We start from the raw sequence: 20,943 nt of genomic DNA, 5'->3' as shown, positions 1-20,943 counted from the left end.
TGTATTCAGATATCTTATGTTCTGTTCTTTTATGTTATCTTAGTTTACTCTACTGCTAGCTCATCGGGGAACACTGCGAGTACACACAAAAGATGCATAGCTATGCTCAAGTTCCTCACAAGCCATCTGGGCTTGCCGCTATTAAGGTCTTTATATATTAGTGTATGATACTGCATGCCTGGACCAGAATGTATCTACTAGTTATTCATCTATAAAACTAAAATGTGCCTAGCATCTATCACCACATGTTTGTAATCCTATGTTTTATGATCAGTGTGCAACAATCGTTGTGGTTTTGCGCATCTAAATGTCACCCTCATGCACGATATAAATAAAGAATAAAAAAAAAAAAAAAGAAAACTGGAGGTGTGGTTACCTTCCAGATAGCAATTTAAGTATTTGGTCTATAGAGGGCAGTCTCGTCCCACTAAACATTCCTATCCAGGAAAGAGTTAACTTTTCCTGATGACGATTTTGACGTAATTTGTCTTATCTATATGGCTGCCATAATTTTAAGTTACTTGTCAGTTCAAAGAGTTTCTTCAGTCTTTGTGTCTGCAATTTCTGCTGTAATTTCTAAAACTGACAGTTTTATCTTAATTTCAACTTTTACTTTACAATGGGAATCTTGTAAAATTTAGAAAGTAAAATTAATTACTAAGTCTTCTCTGTCACTAATGTCTGGGTTTAGAATTATTTCTATTCCATTAACATCTAGACAGTCTTCCATCCCCAGTTCTCATTTCTTATCACTTGGTTTGTATATACAATGCATTCTTTAGCTCCGGCTAGGTTAGTCACAGAAAGGATAGAATTTTTCTATCATAGCACAAAATGTCTGCCGATATAAATACCCTGACAAACCCATCTTCTCAAGGGTTTACCGCCACCCATGGTATCCCCATGTCCCTGAGCTCCCTAACTGGTAAAATAGCACCTTGATATCATGTATGTAACGGATCCCCTATACTCCGGCTGAGTATATCCGTTATAATTCTCCCAACCTCCAAGTATATCAGTGATCAGAGCCCTGAACCCAAACATCAGCGAAGACTTGATGAAGGGTACAACAGGAATATATGTTTAATGGGACATGGTACAGCCAAGTTATACACAGACCCCCAGCAGGGGGTCTCCATACAATTACACACAAACTCCTCCCCTATGCCTGGGAGATAATTAAGTCAGGAACTCAATCTTCCCCCACGTGCAGGAAAGCAAACAATTGTAAAAGACCTGAGCCACCACAGGACCCCAGGGTAAGTCACCCTCCTGCAACTAAAAGGTAGGAAACAGGAGGGTGACTTAAATATTGTGTGTGTGTGTGTGTTTGTTTGTTTGTTTGTTTGTATGTATGTGTCTGTGTCTATCTGTATGTATGTGTCTTGGTATGTATGTGTTGTGTGTGTGTCTATCTATCTGTTGTTATGTGTCTATGTATTATTATTATTATTATTGCCACTTATATAGCGCCAACAGATTCCGTAGCGCTTTACAATATTATGAGAGGGGATTTAACTATAAATAGGACAATTACAAATAAACTTAAAGGAACAATAGGTTGAAAAGGACCCTGCTCAATCGAGCTTACATTCTATAGGAGGTAGGGTGTAAAACACATTAGGACAGGAATTTGCAATCAAATAACGTGGGCTGCCCTTTAGGAGAGGGCAAGAGACAAGTATGTGAGGTAGGGGTTAGTATTGGATGCCATAAGCTTTCCTGAAGAGATGGGTTTTAAGGCACTTCTTAAAAGATGCAAGACTAGGGGAGAGTCTGATGGCGGTAGGCAGGCTATTCCATAGGAAGGGAGCCGCCCGCGAGAAGTCCTGCAAGCGCGAGTTGGCCGTACGGGTGCGGACAACGGACAGGAGGTGGTCACGGGCAGAGGTCACGGGCAGAGCGGAGAGACCGAGAAGGGACATACCTATGGATCTGTGAGGAGATATAAGAGGGGCTAGAGTTGTTCAGTGCTTTATAGGTGTGAGTTAGTACCTTGAAGTGACTCCTATAGCATACAGGAAGCCAATGTAAGGACTGGCAGAGGGGTGAGGTGTGAGAGAAACGACTAGAGAGGAAAATCAATCTAGCAGCAGCGTTCATTACGGACTGTAGGGGTGCAGTACGGCTATTAGGAAGACCAATCAGGAGAGGGTTACAATAATCCATGCGGGAAATTACTAGAGCATGGACAAGCTCCTTGGTAGTATCTGGTGCAATGTATATGTGTCTTATGTGTGTGTGTGTGTGTCTGTATGTATGTGTGCCTGTCTGTTTTTATGTGTGTCTTTGTATGCATGTGTGTGTGTGTGTGTGTGTGTGTTTGTGTCTGTATGTATGTAACTGTCTACGTATGTGTGCCTGTCTGTTTGTATGTGTCTTTGTATGTATGTTTGTTGTGTGTGTGTCTGTGTCTGTCTGTATGTATGTGTGTGCCTGTCTGTTTTTATGTTTGTATGTGTGTGTGTATGTCTGTCTGTCTGTATGTATGTGTGCCTGTCTGTCTGTTTGTATGCAAGTGTGTCTTGTCTGTATGTATGTGTCGTGTGTGTATGTATGTGTCTGTATGTATCTGTCTGTGTGTGTGTCTCTGTATGTGTGTGTGTGTCTGTCTGTCGGGGGAGATGGGGGAGGGGCCCATGGATCAGTTTCACACCGGGGCCCCATGGGTTAAGTGTACGCCACTGGTGATTATCATTTATTTTCTACTCAGTTCCCACAGCCTTGTAACACATATGTTACTTACATTATTCAGCACTAGAAAAAGACAGACACTTCAAAACGTATTTATCTTGGTTAATGTCTGATCTGTATACATATTTGATCTGTAAATAAGATATATTTCTAGATGGTTGCATATGTTACCAAAATGCATGATCTTGAAAGAGAAAATTAAAATTTGGCAGAAATTCTTTTCTTTCCTTTTTTAAATTGAGGAGAATGTTGGTACTTTGAGCTGTGAAAAACAGAGACGTGGCACAGGATGTGCAAGCAAAACAGAGGAAAATGTTTATTAGCCAATCAATTAGAAGGGCAGCAATCCACTACTGGCTATTATCCAATCAGAAAGGCAGACAGCATTCAACAGTGGATGTTACTAGCCAGTCATAGAGGAGGACTGCATTGCACTGTTGGCTATGAACAAATCAGAGCAGAAGACAGCATACCACAGATAGATGGAATATATGCTAGGCATGACTAAAATACATCTGTCACCTCAAAACTATTTTTAATATAATGATCCTTTCATCAGGTTGAAAAAATAAACAGATGTAAAAAATTTTTTTAGTAAATATATTTTACAAAAAAATAAAAATGCATGAATGTACACCAGGCTGCCTGTTCATTATTCATGTCTGCACAGTAAGGTCAGCGCTTCAGTGCGCTCAGCAGGGTCCTAATGCACTGAGCATAGCACAAGCGCATCTAAAGATTTTTGGGGACAGTTCCCTGGTAAGTAAGAAAATCTGGACTGTCTTGCCAAAATCAGGATGGTTGGGAGTTCTGATTTTGGATCCCTGCTTCAAAAAAAAAAAAAAAAAACTATCGGACCCAAGGTGCAGGTATATGGCTGAGGGATCCTGTCATATACTAAAGATAGGGAATTCATTTTATTTATTTATTTATAAAATATTTAACCAGGAAGGATACATTGAGATTTCTCTCGTTTTCAAGTATGTCCTGGGTCCAGAAAACATTGCATTGATGCAGTATTGTACAATAAAGTACAAAAACAAAATTATTACACAATATATACAAAATTTAACATAGAACAGGTAGGAAATATATAATCAACCATGACCAGTGCATTCTGTTTTGAGATATGTAGAGAGGGATCTCTTAAAGGACTTTAGGCTTGGGGATGATTTTAAATTGTGCGGGAGGTCGTTCCACATTTGCGGTGCCCTGTAGGAAAAGGAGGATCGGGCTGCTTTCTTTTTGTATTGAGGTAGACTAAATAAAGTGCTGCTACTGGATCGGAGGTTATAGGAGGTGGGAACAGCCGGGGCATACTGTTCAGGTAGGGTGGGAGCTTCACAGAAAAGCTCTTTAACACAAGGCTGGAAAGATGAAGGGTGTGTCGGGATTCCAGCAATAGCCAGTTTAGTTCTTTTAGCATGTCACAATGGTGGGTCCTGTAATTACATTGTAGCACAAATCGGCAGAACAAGTTATACAATGTTTTGAGTTTATTAAGGTAGGTTTGCGGTGCAGGTGCATATACTACATCCCCATAATCAATGATTGGCATCAGCATTTGCTGTACAATCTTTTCCTTTACTGTAGGGCTTAGGCAGGATTTGTTTCTGTACAGGGCACCTAGTTTTGGATAACGTTTAGATGCAATTTTTTCTATGTGGAGGCCAAAAGATAGATTGGGGTCTAACAACATACCCAAGTATTTGAAAGAGTGGACTGCGGTCAGTGTGCTATTTTGTTTTGATGCATAGATGGGTATTTTGTAATTTGTGTTATTTAGGCACTGTTCTAAAGATTGTTTTGACAGTTTTGTCATTGTTTAGGAAGAGTTGTCAGTGTTTAGGAAAAGTTTTTTGCGATCCACTTTTTTACCTCTGTGAACTGGTTTTGGAGCACAGCCTCAAGCTGCGGTAGATCGGATTTGCTCGCATAGATTACTGTGTTGTCTGCGTACATGTGTACATTTGAGGATTTGCAGACATTAGGCAGATCATTTATAAATAAGTGAATAGTAGGCGGCAGAGAATGGAACCTTGGGGAGCACCACACGTGACTGGGAGAGGGAGGGAGTCGCTGTCAGAAATGGACACATATTGCGAGCGATCCGATACATACGATCGAAACCAGGTTAGCGGACGATCACCAATACCTGAGTTTTTTAGTTTGTGCAGTAGAATGTCGTGGTCTACTGTGTAAGAGGCCATTGCAAAATAAAGGAAAATAGCTCCAGTTAGGTCTCCTTATTCCATGCCAGTTTGGATGCCATTGCAAACTTATAAGAGGGCAGTTGTAGTAGAGTGATGTAGTAGATTGATCAGGGGTCAGATAGTTAGATTGTTGATAATACTCACAAAGTTGCGAATGGACGCATTTTTCTAAGATTTTTTTACAATCCAGGGAGCAATGACACTGGGCAATTTTTTTTTTTTTTTTTTAAATTTCCACATATACTTCATTTAAAATAATATATTTACTTTCAAAACTTGATGAAGAGATTATTATATCAAAACCTGTTTTGAGGTGACAGCTATCTTTAAATAATACTTTTCTGTTAACCCAGGCATGTATTTTTACTCTTTGAGTCTGCTATGTTGTTATTCTGTGCCAGGGGAAAATGTGACATCGTGTAAAAGGAACATCTTTAACAACTTGGAATTCCTTTAACTTGCTGGTTTCGCCAAGAAAGTCTTAGACAAAATCCCATTTAAACAGTCTGACAGTGGGGTTTCATTTTTTTTACTGTACTGAATGTAAAAGTTAGGTAGGTCTATGTTGCCATTTTTGTAACCATTTCAAAGGCCCAAATAGGCTCAGCAGGTTTTTGTAAGCCCAACATGACTTTTTCTGCTTGTAAGCCCATCAGTACTATGTATATATATATGAACCGTTAGTACCATAAGGACCTCATTGCGTGTTGCACAATACATGCATATGTACATAAAATAAACAATCATCTTTCGGAAGCTTCCAGTGATGTCATCTGATTTTCCAACTAAGGTATGTTTTAATCCATAGCTGGCCAGAAGAAACATGGTGAGCAAAGTTTACATTTATATGTTCAACAAATATATGTTTGTGATGACTGAAAAATAAAATTAAATGTACAAAACCACAACGCTATATTTAGCTCTATTCTGGAAACAACATGTTTTCCTCTTTGCCAATCAGTGTTATAAGCTCTGCTTTTATGGCAATGAAGATGGTATATGGAGAAATAGGAACAATGTTTCTGCTGCAATGCTATGTGTGCCCTGGCTGTGCCATGACTGAACTGGATAGTGTCATCAAATGCTAAAATGTTTACATATATTTAAAAGAAATTGGGGAATTCACCCTATCTCCAGTGATGAGGTCAGGTTCTTCCTGCAGCCCATTCCTCCCCTGATGACATCACTCCCTCTCACTGTAGAGTGAAAGACATTCCAGGGAATGGGATGGGGAAGAATTTGGGTTATGTAGGCTGATGACAAACTCCCAATGTACATTAGCTAGCCCAGAAAGCTGATTCCAGACTGGCTAATAATGCAGCCAGAGGTGGAGTTATACCTCCACCAGCAATGTGCTTTAGGTATGTACAGCATTTAGGCGCATACTTCAGGTCATGGTGCTTGGTGTAATCCTTTAAATCATCACCAGATCTACCAGCCATATCATAAAAATCTAACACAATGTGAAAAATATATTTACAGAAATAGAGAAAAATTTTATTACACAAAAACCACAATAAACAAATATAAATATATTTCCGTGGCAATTTCCAGTTTGTAAAATATTTTCATATTGCTTCTAGAATAAAAATTTTAATCGCTCTTAAATGTTTTTGACTTATTCATATGTCAACATGTGCAGGGAGAACAAATCTTTAAAGAAAAAAACATAATGGCATAAACTAGAAAGAATAAATAAGAATCACTGTTTAGTAAATATAACCCCAGTGGAAAACATTGCATTTAATTTTCCAATTTTGGTGTATATGTAAAAACAGCTTGCAGAACCTGCAGTTCTCTTGTCTGCTGCTTTTGCAAGCCACCCCCTTCTAACCGCGCCCAGACTTTCTGTGACTGTCCAATCACAGACTTCCCAATTCAGCTCGATGTGAAATCCTTGCCAGGCAGGTGTAGTGGGTAATTGTTTACTTTTGTCTTTGGCTCCACTGAGCTAAACAAACCAGGAAGTTACAGGACCTGTAGTCTATTTGAAAGTCGGGGGGAGGAGGGGGCAAAAACAGGTTAATTTATAAATGTGTCAATTTCTATTGAAATCTGCACTGTTTGCATATTAATAAAACAGGACACAATATTCACACATAAAATTTGTCTGCAAGCTAAAGTCTCTAAGGGTCTGGACTGTCCCTTTAATTGCCATTTAATGCCACTAGCCTGATATTGTTTGAGGGGTGACCTATTTATACCCAGCCTGGGCATCATGCAGGAAGCCATTAAACTTCAGCTGAACCTCCCTTATTCCACTTTTCATTCAGTATGAATTTACTTCTTATAACTTCCCTGTGGGGATGCTCACTATAGCTGTACCTACATAGAGGTTATTAAAGGGACACTATAGTCATTTGAACAACTTTAGCTTAATTAAGCAGTTTTGTGTATAGAACATGCCCCTGCAGCCTCACTGCTCAATCTTCTGCCATTTAGGAGTTAAATCCCTTTGTTTATGAACCCTAGTCACACCTCCCTGCAGGTGACTTGCACAGCCTTACATAAACACTTCCTGTAAAGAGAGCCCTATTTAGGCTTTCTTTATTGCAAGTTCTGTTTAATTAATATTTTCTTATCCCCTGCTATGTTAATGGCTTGCTAGATCCTGCAAGAGCCTCCTGTATGTGATTAAAGTTCAATTTAGAGATTGAGATACAATTATTTAAGGTAAATTACATCTGTTTGAAAGTGAATCCAGTTTTTTTTTTTTCTCATGCTGGCTCTGTCAATCATAGCCAGGGGAGGTGTGGCTAGGGCTGCATAAACAGAAACAAAGTGATTTAACTCCTAAATGACAGTGAATTGAGCAGTGAAATTGCAGGGGATTGATCTATACACTAAACTGCTTTATTTAGCTAAAGTAATGTAGGTGACTATTGTGTTCCTTTAAGCTCAGTCCAGACAGTCATATAGAATGGTAATTGTTATCTAATTAAAAGTAATTCATTATATCTCTAGAATGTAAGCTCATTGACCAGGGCCCTCCACCTCTCTGTTCCTGTACGTCCAATTGTCTGGTTACAATTACATGTTTGTTAGTCCACCCATTGTACAGCGCTACGGAATCTGATGGCGCTTTATAAATAATAAAATAATAATAATAATAATAATGTAGCATAGGATATATTGAGAGTTTGCAGTCGTTAGTCACTTTACACCTACATGACGCAGATGTCATTTTCATTCAGATTGTGACAGCCAGGCAGTAATTTTTACTGTTTAGCATAGAGATTAGATGCCACTTTGTGTTTAGCAGCTCCTATTAATCTCTACGGGAGACAAGGCATTTTTCATTAGCCGCCTATTACCAGTCACTAAACATTTCATTTTGTAGCAGTGAAACTACCACTAATCATAGCTACTGCTATTTTAGCAATTACCGACTTAGTAGTGAAGGATTGCAGCAAGTCTTTTAGTAAATGTATTAGCAAAACATAGAATTGTTGTGAATTGGAAACTGAACTCGAACATTTAGGCTAACATAGCAAAGCTGTGAACATAGTTTAGTTAAAGCATTCTTTTAAATCAGTTATTTTAGCCTGAATGTTGCAATACAGTTTTCCGCTCAGCACAATTCACTGGTTAGTGGATATACCTCAACTTAAGAGCAGATTATCTTCCCCAGAATCCTTTTCACATTGAGCCGCTCTATTTTTAGGTGTGCATCTTAAATCCTGTGCATAGTAGAGAGGTATCACAGATCGTGTTCTATGAGAAGAGTTCAGACATGTGGGAAGATGTAAAACTTCAATGCTTTCGGCTGCCTTTTTAAAAAACGTCTGTGAACCTAAACAGAGCAAAATGAAGCTAGCCCAAGGTATTTAACTCCAGTTCTGTAACATGAATTTCATTTTGTATATTCCATTATTCAGCACCATATGTCTGCACCCAAAGAACCATTTCTATATGTCATGCTATTGATGTATTCATTTAGGTATATAATGCGATGCAATAATTTAATTATTTAAAATTTAGTCTTTTTAATGATTTTTATGGAATTTTAGTACTAGCAATGTTTTTAAACAGGCTAGCTGATGATCTATAAACATTGTTACAGAGTAATTGCTTGAGCACCGTGTTATAGTTAAAGCACCAAAACTTTATTAAAGGAACACTATAGTCACCTAGACCACTTCATCTCTTCATTCCTGTCCTCCGAAAACTGCAATATAAAACATTGCAGTTTTTGAGAAAATGCAGTGATTACGTTGCAGGTTTACCCCTTAAGGACACACGACGTGTGTGACACGTCATGATTCCCTTTTATTCCAGAAGTTTGGTCCTTAAGGGGTTAAGTCCACCTCTAATGGCTGTCAGCATGACAGCCACTAAAGGCACTTCCATGGCACCGACCGAGTAAAACTCTGTTATATGACATAAAAACCTTGTAGTAAGGCATTGATTCAGTGCTTTCCTATGAAAAAGTTTGAGTGCGTGCAGCGCTTGCCTCGCATGTGCATTAGCACTCTATGAGGAGCATTGGATTAAATCACAGAGGAGAAGGCCCTGTCACCACCATGACATCCTGGGAGGTGGAGATGTAAGCAGCACCGAGGGAGCTTCGGCACTGGAAAAAGTTAAGTAGATCTTTATTTTTTTTCCATTTTTAGTTATGGGGATAAATAAAGTGAATTGTAGGTTCCAACTTTAATTAAATTTGTCAGCCAAGATACTAAAAACGGTTTTCCAGCTTGCCTATTTTAACCTAAATTTTTGCGTTTCGTTGTCAACTCACCACAAATCACTGATTCATAATAATAAAAAAAGAATTACTTCACGTAACATGAAGTTACCTTTCACTTACAATGAAATTCCTTGTGTAATACGTAAATTAAAGTAAACGTATAATAATTTGCGAATGTATTGTAAAATATTTGATTACTACTGTAAATTTTTACAAAGTAGCATGTTGTAGAATTTGTTGATTGGGAATTTAGTGATGTCTTTTTCACAAATATTGAAAATATTAGGTGACGGTTTGGGATAAAATGTGATGTTAATTTGCATACTGATGAGTGAAGTTATAATCTAGTATTTTTTTTAATATTCAAATTAAATAATTACAAATCAGGAATACTGGAAAATGTGAGGGAAATGTTCGTTATTGATTTCCATTTTTTATAAAATGTTTGTGATTAAACAGTTGTTTGCTGAACAGCATTGCTTTTTTTTACAGGACTATATTAAGACATGTCTTGTAATTAGATAATGCACATGAAAGTCTATTAGACTAACCTTCTTAAGACATACAAATTAGAATGCTATTAATGCAATTTACCAAATGTCTAACATCACCATGTAGAATGCAGGTAGATACAGTTGTGCTCAAAAGTTTGCAAACCCTGGCAGAAATTGAGACATTTTGGCATTGATTTTGAAAATATGACTGATCATGCACAAAAAATTTATTTTATTGAAAGATAGTGATCATATGAAGCCATTTATTATTACATAGTTGTTTGGCTCCTTTTTAAATTATGATAACAGAAATCACGCAAATGGCCCTGACCAAAAGTTTACATACCCTTGGTACAGACACACACAGTGACACACACTGGTTAAAATGCTAATTAAAGGTTAATTTCCCACACCTGTGGCTTTTTAACTTGCAATTAGTGTCTGTGTACAAATAGTCAATTTGTTTGTTAGCTCGTGGATGCACTGAGCAGGCTAGATACTGAGCCATGGGGAGCAGAAAAGAACTGTCAAAAGACCTGTGTAACAAGGTAATGGAACTTTATAAAGATAGAAAAGGATATCAAAAGATATCCAAAGCCTTTAAAATGCCAGTCAGTACTGTTTAATCACTTATTAAGACATGGAAAATTCATGGATCTCTTGATACCAAGTCATGGTCAGGTAAATCAAGAAAGATTTCAGCCACAACTGCCAGAAGAATTGTTCGGGATACAAAGATATACCCACAGGTAACCTCAGGAGAAGTACCGGCTGCTCTGGAAAAAGACAGTGTGGTTGTTTCAAGGAGCACAATACGAAGATACTTGAACGAAAAATTAGCTGTATGGTCGAGTTGCCAGAAATAAGCCTATACTACACCAATGCCACAAAAAAGCCCGGTTACAATATGCCCGACAATACCGTGACACGCCTCACAGCTTCTGGCACACAGTAATTTGGAGTGATGAGACCAAAATAGAACTTTATGGTCACAACCATAAGCGCTATGTTTGAAGAGGCCTATAGTGAAAAGAATACCATCCCCACTGTGAAGCATGGTGCTGGCTCACTGATGTTTTGGTGGTGTGTGAGCTCTCAAGGAACAGGGAATCTTGTAAAAATTGATGGCAAGATAAATGCAGCATGTTATCCGAAAATACTATCAGACAATTTGCATTATTCTGCACAAAACACACAAAATTAGAAATTAGATACTCATAGCAGGATAACATAAAAAGTATGGATACATAACAGAGTTACAAGCCTAGATTAATCTCAGTGTCTTCCTTTCTACATTGTTTTGCCATAATCACATTTTTAAAGCGGCTGCTAGGGCATCATAACAACTTCATCAAAATTAAATTGTTATGGTGCCAGAAGGTCCCTCTCGTTTCCTTACCTTTAATGGTTGAGCCGTCCATGAATGATTTAAACACAAAGGTAGTTCTCCAGTGCTGATCCTCACTGTCTCCATCCACATCCAGTTTCTGAAATTTAGCTAGAGGAAACACAGATTGCAGATGGACAGGGGTGCCACCGATTGGCGATTGGCTTAGAGAGATCCATTGATGCTTTCAAGTCATAAAAAGGTACATACAAATTATTTTAGCAGCCTAGATAATGAATTTAGAATGTTCTAGGCAGTGGACAGTTCATTAAATATATAATACGGTATATTTAATTAACCCCTTAAGGACCAAACTTCTGGAATAAAAGGGAATCATGATGTGTCAGACATGTCATGTGTCCTTAAGGGGTTAAACTGTATTAAAGCATTTAATGATGAGATCACTAAGGCAAACAGAACATAATAGGACCATGGTAATGTTAATTAACAAATGATTACGATTCAGTTGTTAAAGCAAGTGCTTTAAGAAACATTTTGTTTTTTTTACTATTGCAAAAAGCAGGTTTAAAATGTTTCTTATTAAATTGTTTACATTATTGACACAATGCTAAAGTTATGTAGAATTACTGAAGTAAACATGTTTTAATTCTAGGAACTTGCTTATTATCCCTCTGAAAGTAATTTGCCAGTACACAACTTTTCAAGATCGTATCTTTCCCCAAGATAAATATGGCTGAATTGTTCCTTGGCAAAGTACTGATAAAAAATAACAATGATCAAGATGAACTGGACACAGAGAAAGAGATCTTACAACGCCTCGAAAACCGAGTGCTCCTCTTGTACTTTGCAGATTCAGAAAGTCCACGGTGTCGTCAGTTCTCACCTCTTCTGAAGGATTTCTTTGTCAAGTTGACTGATGAGTTTTATGTCAATCGATCTTCTCAATTAGCCTTGGTCTATGTTTCTCGAGATCGTAGTGAGGAGGAGCACGAAGATTTTGTCAAGGACATGCCCAAACGTTGGCTTCTAGTTCCTTTTGAAGATGAAGACTTCAGGAGGTAAATAAAATGTTTCTATAACATATACTTATCTTAGTTTGCTGTGACTCTAGTGGGCTTTTCTCATGTAATATCATGTCCTTGACCCCTGACCCAATAAGAGGTTATGACTTAACATCTTTACAAACCTATAGATCATAGGCGTGCGCACTGGGTGTGCCGGGTGTGCCTGGGCACACCCTAATCCCCGTGGCACGCCTATGAGTCCTGCAGGAACGCGTGGGAACGGCGTTCCCACTGTTCCTGCAGGCACTCTGCCGCCCCCAAATGCCCTCCTCCTCCCCCCGTGTTTTCCCTGTCATTGGGGAGGGGAGCAAGAGGTGATGGACGCACCTTCCCCCACGGTCGGGTGCCTGTCTCCATCTCAGCCGCGGTGAGGGAGCTGTGTGCTGTCTGCTCCCTCTCGCCACGCGCCATTTGCTGATGCCGGGAACTGGAATATGACGTCATATTCCGGCTCCCAGCTACAGCAGACCGCCCACGCGGCGAGAGGGAGCAGACAGCACACAGCTCCCTCGCCGCGACTGAGATGGAGACAGGCACTGGATCCCAGGGACAAGTCCACGCCAGCACTCCAGGTAGAGAGGCTGGGTGGACAATTTTTAATTAAAAAAAAATTAATTGTGTGTCTGTGAGTGTGTGTGTGTGTCTGTAAGTGTGTGTGTGTCTGTGAATGTGTGTGTCTGTGAGTGTCTGTGAGTGTGTGTGTGTGTGTCTGTAAGTGTGTGAGTGTGTGTGTGTCTGTGAATGTATGTATGTGTGTGTGTCTGTAAGTGTGTGTGTCTGTAAGTGTGTGTGTCGGTAAGTGTGTGTGTCTGTGAGTGTGTGTGTGTCTGTGAATGTATGTGTGTGTCTGTATGTGTGTCTGTGAGTGTATGTGTCTGTGAATGTATGTGTGTGTGTCTGTGAATATATGTGTGTGTGTCTGTGTATGTGTGTGTACACGTATATATATATACACACACAAGTGTATATAATTTTTTTTGGGGGGTGGGAATCTTGGGAGAGTTCCCACACTTTATTCCCCAGGACTTGACCCCTGCCAGCAGGGGAGATCTCCGGATCTCCCCTGTCGGCTCATGCAGAGCTGGCGCTATCTGAGTGCCGGCTCTGCTCTAAGCCTCCATGGGCCGGCGGGGAGATCAAAGATCTACCTCACCAGCCCACAGCAGCATAGAGGGAGGCAGGAGAAGACCCGGGGAGCTCTAGACAGAAGCTCCGCCAGGTTCCTCTCGCGAGATCTGAGCGTTGTCGCGGCAATGCTCAGATCTCGCGAGAGTGAACTCTAGCCCCGCAGGCTAGAGTTCACTCTCCCTTGGAACACCAGGGATGGCACATGGCAGCAAGGATCCCCCCTCCCTACATAAGGTAAGAAGGGAGGGGGGTTATTTATTAAACTGCCCCCACCTTCACAATCCCTCCAAACATACAGCACACACACACATACAGCACCCACACACACACAGCACCTACACACATACAGCACCCTAACACAAACAGCGTGTGCACACACAGCACACAAACAGCACCCTCACACACATAGCACACAAACAGCACCCACACACACAGCACCCTCACACGCACAGTACACAAACAGCACCCTCACAAACACACACACACAGAAGCCTTACAAACACCGCACCCTCACAAACACACACAGTACCCTCACACACAGCACACTAACAGCACCCTCACAAATACATGACACAAACAGCACCCTCACACACACATCACACAAACCGCACCCTCACACACAGCACACTACCAGCACCCTCACCCACATAGCACACTACCAGCACCCTCACACACACATCACACTAACAGCACCCTCACACACACAGCACCCTTACACACACAGCACACTAACAGCACACACACAAACACACACAAACAGCAGTATATGTATGTGTGTGTGTGTATGTGTATATATATATATATATATATATATATATATATATATATATATATATATATATATATATATATATATATATATATATATATATATATACATGCGGCGTGTGTTTGTGCTTTAGGGTGCACACCCTAATGCAATAGGCTGCGCACGCCTATTCTATAGATACATGTAACTGAGAAACAACAACCATTTCAAAATCCAAGGACTGTCGTTTAGGGTGTCCACTATCTAAAGGCCCAATATTAATCTAATTGGTGAAGTTAAAAATCCTGTCAGAGTAGACTAAGCATGCATGAGAGGTCTTTACCCAGAAAATAGGGCATTTAAAAAAATAAAAATAAAAAATATTTTCTATTTTTTTTTCCTGATTAGTTGCTCAGCCTCTCAGCAGCGTCTCTAACTTTCAGTAACGGGGTTTGAGGACTGTAGAACTAATCATCAAGCCGCAGGCAGATTTATTATGACAGAATGCAACGCAACGTTTCGACCGGAAAGGTCTTTTTCAAGCTGATAATAAATCTGCCTGCGGCTTGAAGTTGGAGTGCCTGTGAGTTTTTTCTTCTTGGATTATTGTACTGGGATTGCTGGTCCTGCTCTGGAGCACCCTTGGCCGTTGGGACTGAGTGCGGTTCTCATAACTTACTCTGCTCTGTAGAACTAATCATGACATACACAACATATTTTGTTTTCTAACATACACTTTTAGTCCTTACCACACCAATAGATTTGATATTTTTAATGCAACAAAAAATGTGGGGTGCTGCCCCATCTGCCCTTTGAACCACCATCCCCTGGTGCCACCCTCTCTGAAATAACAACAGGCCAAGGCAGGAATTATTTATTTTTTAATCATTTATAATTTTACAGTTCTCTACAAACAGAATTTAGATTGTGCAGTAAATCGCCACTCTCTTTAGATTATTTTAGTGTATATGCCATTTAATAGTTAATAATCCTTTATTATCTGTACAGATTTGTATTATCTTTTTGCACCATGCATTTTAAAGAGACTCTCCACTGCCCAAGTACAAAAAAAATAAATATTAAAATCATTGTTTAGTAGATATAAACCCTTGAAATGTAATTATAAATTATTTCATTGGGGGTAGATCTAAAAACAGCTTGCACAACCTGCAAATATTTTGTATGAAACCTTTGCAAGCCTTCCCCCTCTAACCCCGCCCAGACTTTCTGTGGCTGTCCAATCACAGACTTCCCAATGCAGCTCAATGAGAAGTCTTTGTAAGGCAGGTGCTCTGAACAATTGATTGCATTTTTGTGGTGGAATCTCAGTAAAAATAAATTTACTAGGACAATAGTGCCATGTGGCATATGTGTAAATGTTGGTGTATCAGTTACACGTAGCTAAGATACAATCAACACTGTATTGAGCAAATGCAGGAATGCAGAAACTGAAAACACTTCCCCTCCTCCATTGTTCTGGGTGAGCCATGTGGTCTAACAGGTAAGGGAAGTTAGGCTTTGTTCAGCTGATTGTGTAAAGAGTATATGTGGGTAGAGTTAACTATAGGAGGAGCTATATGTCTATATTATGCATTTACACAGTCAGTTCTGGGCTCAGATCTTGTTGTATTTTGGTGACATAAGTCCCTCTGAGCCCCGGTCGGTGAATCGAATAAAGAATCTCTTCCTTCCTGAAGAAACCTGTGTCCACTTCTCTGTGCTTGGCTTCCGTCAGTTTCTCCGGTATCATTTGGTGCATTGGGCCGGGAAGCTCATCGTTCAACGGTAGCTGAGAAGCAGAGGCGTGAGACGGTCTATCTTTGCCCACGTTCTCTACGGCTGCACCCCTGAACTTCTGCGTGGACCTCCCTTCGTCTCGGCGCCACTGGTCTGTTGTCCAGGAGATCATCGGCCTCTACGTAGTAAGTGCTGGGGTGTCCCCGTCGATGAGTGTGAACCCAGGTTCAGGAACGAGGAGGTAAGACGACTGCTGTTTTAGACGGCGGACCCACTAGGGGTATACCGATTGTGCGGTAGGTCCATAAGGGGTTAATCTGTGTATGGAATCTGCCCCCTCTGTCGGAGGGAAGGAGCGAAGGCGCACCGCTCAATCGAACGCTCTTTAATAAGACCGTTTGGTTTGAAGTCAGGCGGGGTTCTGTGTAAATAGCCCTAGCCGGACACCGGTGTCTTGTCTAGACTAGCGTTCTAGGGTGTACAATTTATTCGCTAGGTCGGAGGGACCGGGAGACTAAGCGGCGTCTGTGTAAATTCGGTCCGCTAGATCTCAACCTATCTTGGCTAAGTGGGAAGGCGTGTAAATTTGGAACCCACTAGACTTTTGATAGAGTAGATAGACTAAGAGGGTTCTGTTGTAAATTCCGCCCTCTAGTTCGCTATATGTGGTGCTTGGGCAGTGTGGCTAACCAAAACGGATGTAGATAGTTTTAGGTAGTCCATCAAGGTACTGGCCAATAGATTAGTTGGGAATTGTATATGTGATAAAGATTGTTTAGTAACGTGTATATCTTGCAAGATAGCGTGAGCTCTGCCGTCTAGCGAGAGTGTTAATAGTGTGTTGCTGTATTATAGTGCACGGTACCATAACCCTGTATATTTACTGACACTGTATATAAGTACTAATAATTGTCGTCTATTGCATGTCTAACACCATAACCACTAATAATTGTATTGTGACCTTAAATTGTACTTTGACCTATGCTAACCATACTGTAACTGCTGTTTGTAAAGACGATGTTACTGGGGTATGTTATAGACGGGTAATTCAGATATAGGGAATTATAGCGTCGGTGACTGTATAGTTTCGCCAAAGGGCACAGTATTAGTTACTTAGTGACTGGTGTAACAGCTGTGTGTGTACGGGAATTCCCTGTATGTTTTGTTGTATGAGTTTGACCTAGTAACTGTGCCACATGGCGCTGTTGCCAGGGAAACGAGTGTGACTGTTGGAGGTGTGTTTGTTGTGTTTCTTTGAATTAGACGCTCCGTTGCTAAGTATGGCAGCGCCGGAATTTAAAGATTGTTGATCCCTTAGAATGTATGCTAAATAACTTTAAAAAGGGATATAATGTGTGTGATTTTGGGGACTACCTTATGTAGTAGAGAATGACCAGTTTCCATATTTTGACTGTTAACACAGTTTGTGTTACTAGATGGTTATCAAAACTGGTCTGTCCATCCCCAATGGAATCTGACCCATCTGACCATCCCCCAACTAAATTCTTTAGCAAGAACTGGTGCAGCTGGTATGTCCAAATGTGCTCTAATTGTCTCTGGCTCTCAGATGCCTGTCCCCTCCTATTTCTGTGCCTACCTACCCCCCCAACTGGTTCTTTGTATTCAGTTTTATTATTCGCAGTCAAAATTGTGAGGAGAATTCTTAATAACAGTAACTGAATCCACTGAAATCAGATAATTCTCAGCAATTACAAAACACCATAACCACTGATAATACCATAACCACTGATAATACCATAACCACTGAAAACACCATAACCACTGAAAACACCATAACCACTGAAAACACCATAACTACTGAAAACACCATAACCACTGATAATACCATAACCACTGATAATACCATAACCACTGATAATACCATAACCACTGAAAACACCATAACTACTGAAAACACCATAACCACTGATAATACCATAACCACTGAAAACACCATATCCACTGAAAACACCATAACTACTGAAAACACCATAACCACTGATAATACCATAACCACTGATAATACCATAATCACTGAAAACACCATAACCACTGACATAACACTATAATTACTGAGCCTTGTGTGCCTTTAGTAACAGTAAATTAGTTTTGAAATACAACTGGATGAAATGGTCAATGGTATAGGACGCTGGAATACACTTTTACCATTTTTGGTTACTGGTCAGGCTCCTCCTAGCCCTGTCCGAAACATTTTGTTAACCAAGTTACTGACCAGTAAAATTAATTTATCCATTTCCACCTACCTCACCACTCCCCGACCGGAACCTATGACTAAACAACCCTATCTAAGTCCCACCCTAACCTGACAAATGACCGGTGCCCTCCAACTTTGACATTTACAAATGCCACTGCAGCTTACCCCTGGTCCCCCACACATTAATATTAATGGTCAATTACAGTTGGCAGACCCTGTATTTGTTTATGTCCCGTTCACCATGACTGATCTGTTTAATTGGAAGACCCATAATTCCTTTACGAAAGCAGACGAGTCACCTAGTGCTTTCTATGAGAGATTGCTGGAGTCATATAGATTATATACTCCTTTTAATCCAGAGGCCCCTGAGAACTCTCGAATGAACAACTCAGCATTTGTCAGCCAGACCCAAGGTGATATCAAAAGAAAATTGCTAAAGTTAAAGGGATTTGTAGGAATGTCCATATCACAGTTAATGGAAATCGCAAGTCAGGTGTATATGAACAGGGAGGTGAATAGAGGAGTTGAGAATAGGCTGAGTAAGGGATGAAGTAGGAATCACTGTGCGTATTGTAGAGAGGAAGGATATTGGAAAAGTGACTGCCCACAGAGGGAATATAAAGCAAGTTATAGATAAGACAAGAGAGAAGGTTACGAGATGGTTACAGAGGTGGCTATAGAGAAAGTCTTGGAGGGAATGACAGTAGTAACAGAGGAGGTGTTCAGGGAAGTAGATACTATTCCCCTACCTAGAGATTAAGGGATAGAGAAGATAGAGATTTTGTCGGTCTGGTTGACACTGTCATGGACGACTATTGATACCGACTGGGCTCCATCCCCCTTTAGCCGAGTGCAGCCTATGGTCGATGTATCAATAGAGGGAAAGAGGAGCTCTTTCATGATTGACACTGGTGCTGAGTACTCTGTGGTAACTAACCTAGTTGCTCCTCCTTCAGGAAGACTATAATTATGATAGGAGCTACTGGGAAAAGTGCTGTTAGACCAAATCTCAGGAGTCATACTTGTATTCTAGGAGGCCATTTTGTTAAGCACCAGTTCCTATATATGCTGGAGTGTCCAGTTCAGCTTCTAGGACGAGATCTATTATCAAAGCTTCAAGCCCAGATAACTTTTAAACCCAACGGATCAACGTCTCTGAAGTTTAATAGATCACCAGGCATAATATCAGTATCGGTGCAAAGGGAAGAAGAATGGCACTTCTACTCTATAATAACAAATACAGACCCTAAGAGTGATGAATCCTTATTTGACATTTCAAGAATATGGACAGAGAATAATCCTCCAGGACTTGCTCGCAATATTCCACCAATACACATTGAATCAAAGCTTGGAGCGTATCCTGTTAGCCTTAGTTAGTACCATATATTATAGAGGGCTAAGGAAAATATACAAACCTATGTGGATAAGTGTGCAAAGTATGACATCCTAAAATTCTGTACCTCCCCTTCTGTACCTCCCCTCCATTATTACCTGTTCAGAAGCCGGGATCAGATGAGTATCATCCTGTACAAGATCTAAACGCAGTTAATAATGCAGTAGTCAATATACACCCAGTGGTACCCATCCCCTATAATCTGCTTGCTTTAATACCAGGTGAGGCAACCTACTATACCTTCCTAGACCTCAAAGATGCTTTTTTTTTGTTTCTGGGGTACTGCTGAAAAATTATGTATGGGCATCCACCTTCCATACTTGGTAACTTAAGGGGGGATTTGAGTCAGTTGGGAGAAGGAATTACCCGGCAGCAGGTTGTAGAGTTGGGTAAAACTATGGAGGAGGTACAGAAATGGGTACAAGATAGATTACCTGTGAATATTTATCCACCTGTTCATAGTTATCATCCAGGAGATCAAGTGTGGATAAAAGAATGGAACACTGTTCCATTAGGTTCCAAGTGGAGAGGTCCCTATGTTGTTTTTTTATCTACCCCAACAGTTGTAAAGGTTGTAGAAGTGACTCCGTGGATTCATCACTCCTGTTCCTGACAAGCTACCATAGATCTAGAGAATACTTGCAAGATCCAGTTGAAGCGTGTGACCGAGTTGGATTAAAAGTGTTTTTTGCGAAGATAATATTGTTAAAAGGGAACATCAACAAAGATCTACAAGTGAGTGTTTTTGACGGCCATAATAACGCCTGTCCGCTCACCAACGTTTTATTAAAAGCCAGGAAAGTCTCGAAGGGACCCCTGTGAAGACGAGCAGAACTCCATTCCCTGCAGCCCTTACATCCTGGAAGCTGAGGTGCCATCGCACGGACGAAGACTGAGGATGAAGACGAAAGAAGTGCTTTTGATAATGTATATTTTTGTGTCCTTTTATATTCAGGAAGGTAGAGGTACCGACACTCTTAGCTGTGAGGTATGCATTAAGACTACAAGAACAGGTAACCATATTTCCCAGACCCTAATTTGGCATTCACAATATGAATGTAACGGAGATGTATCTAGGTGTAGATATTTAAATATAGAGTATAGTGTATGCCATTTAGGGGTAGGAGAACCTAAGTGCTTCAATCCAGAGTATCAACCCCGTACAATTTGGTTGACTCTCAGGAATGGAGATCCTCAGGGGACCCTAATAAACAAAACG

General features: G+C 40.2%; 1 protein-coding gene across 2 annotated transcripts in view; it reads left to right on the top strand.

The window, feature by feature from the left end:
• The window catches only part of NXNL1 (nucleoredoxin like 1), a 29,870-nt gene that overhangs the window by 5,364 nt on the left and 3,563 nt on the right, over positions 1-20,943 (top strand). The window contains exons 1-2 of one of the 2 annotated variants that reach the window (XM_063445758.1): positions 8,613-8,730; positions 12,092-12,497. In XM_063445758.1, the coding sequence (XP_063301828.1) occupies positions 12,169-12,497 (329 nt within the window). In that variant the 5' untranslated portion in view covers positions 8,613-8,730; positions 12,092-12,168. Of the gene's footprint in view, positions 1-8,612; positions 8,731-12,091; positions 12,498-20,943 lie in introns of those variants that run through there. The other variant, XM_063445759.1, reaches the window with a different exon arrangement.

Source organism: Pelobates fuscus, chromosome 3 (genome assembly GCF_036172605.1).
Source record: "Pelobates fuscus isolate aPelFus1 chromosome 3, aPelFus1.pri, whole genome shotgun sequence".
Taxonomy (NCBI): Eukaryota; Metazoa; Chordata; class Amphibia; order Anura; family Pelobatidae; genus Pelobates; species Pelobates fuscus.
Note: the sequence above shows the minus strand (reverse complement) of the source record. Positions and strands in the feature narration are given on the sequence as shown.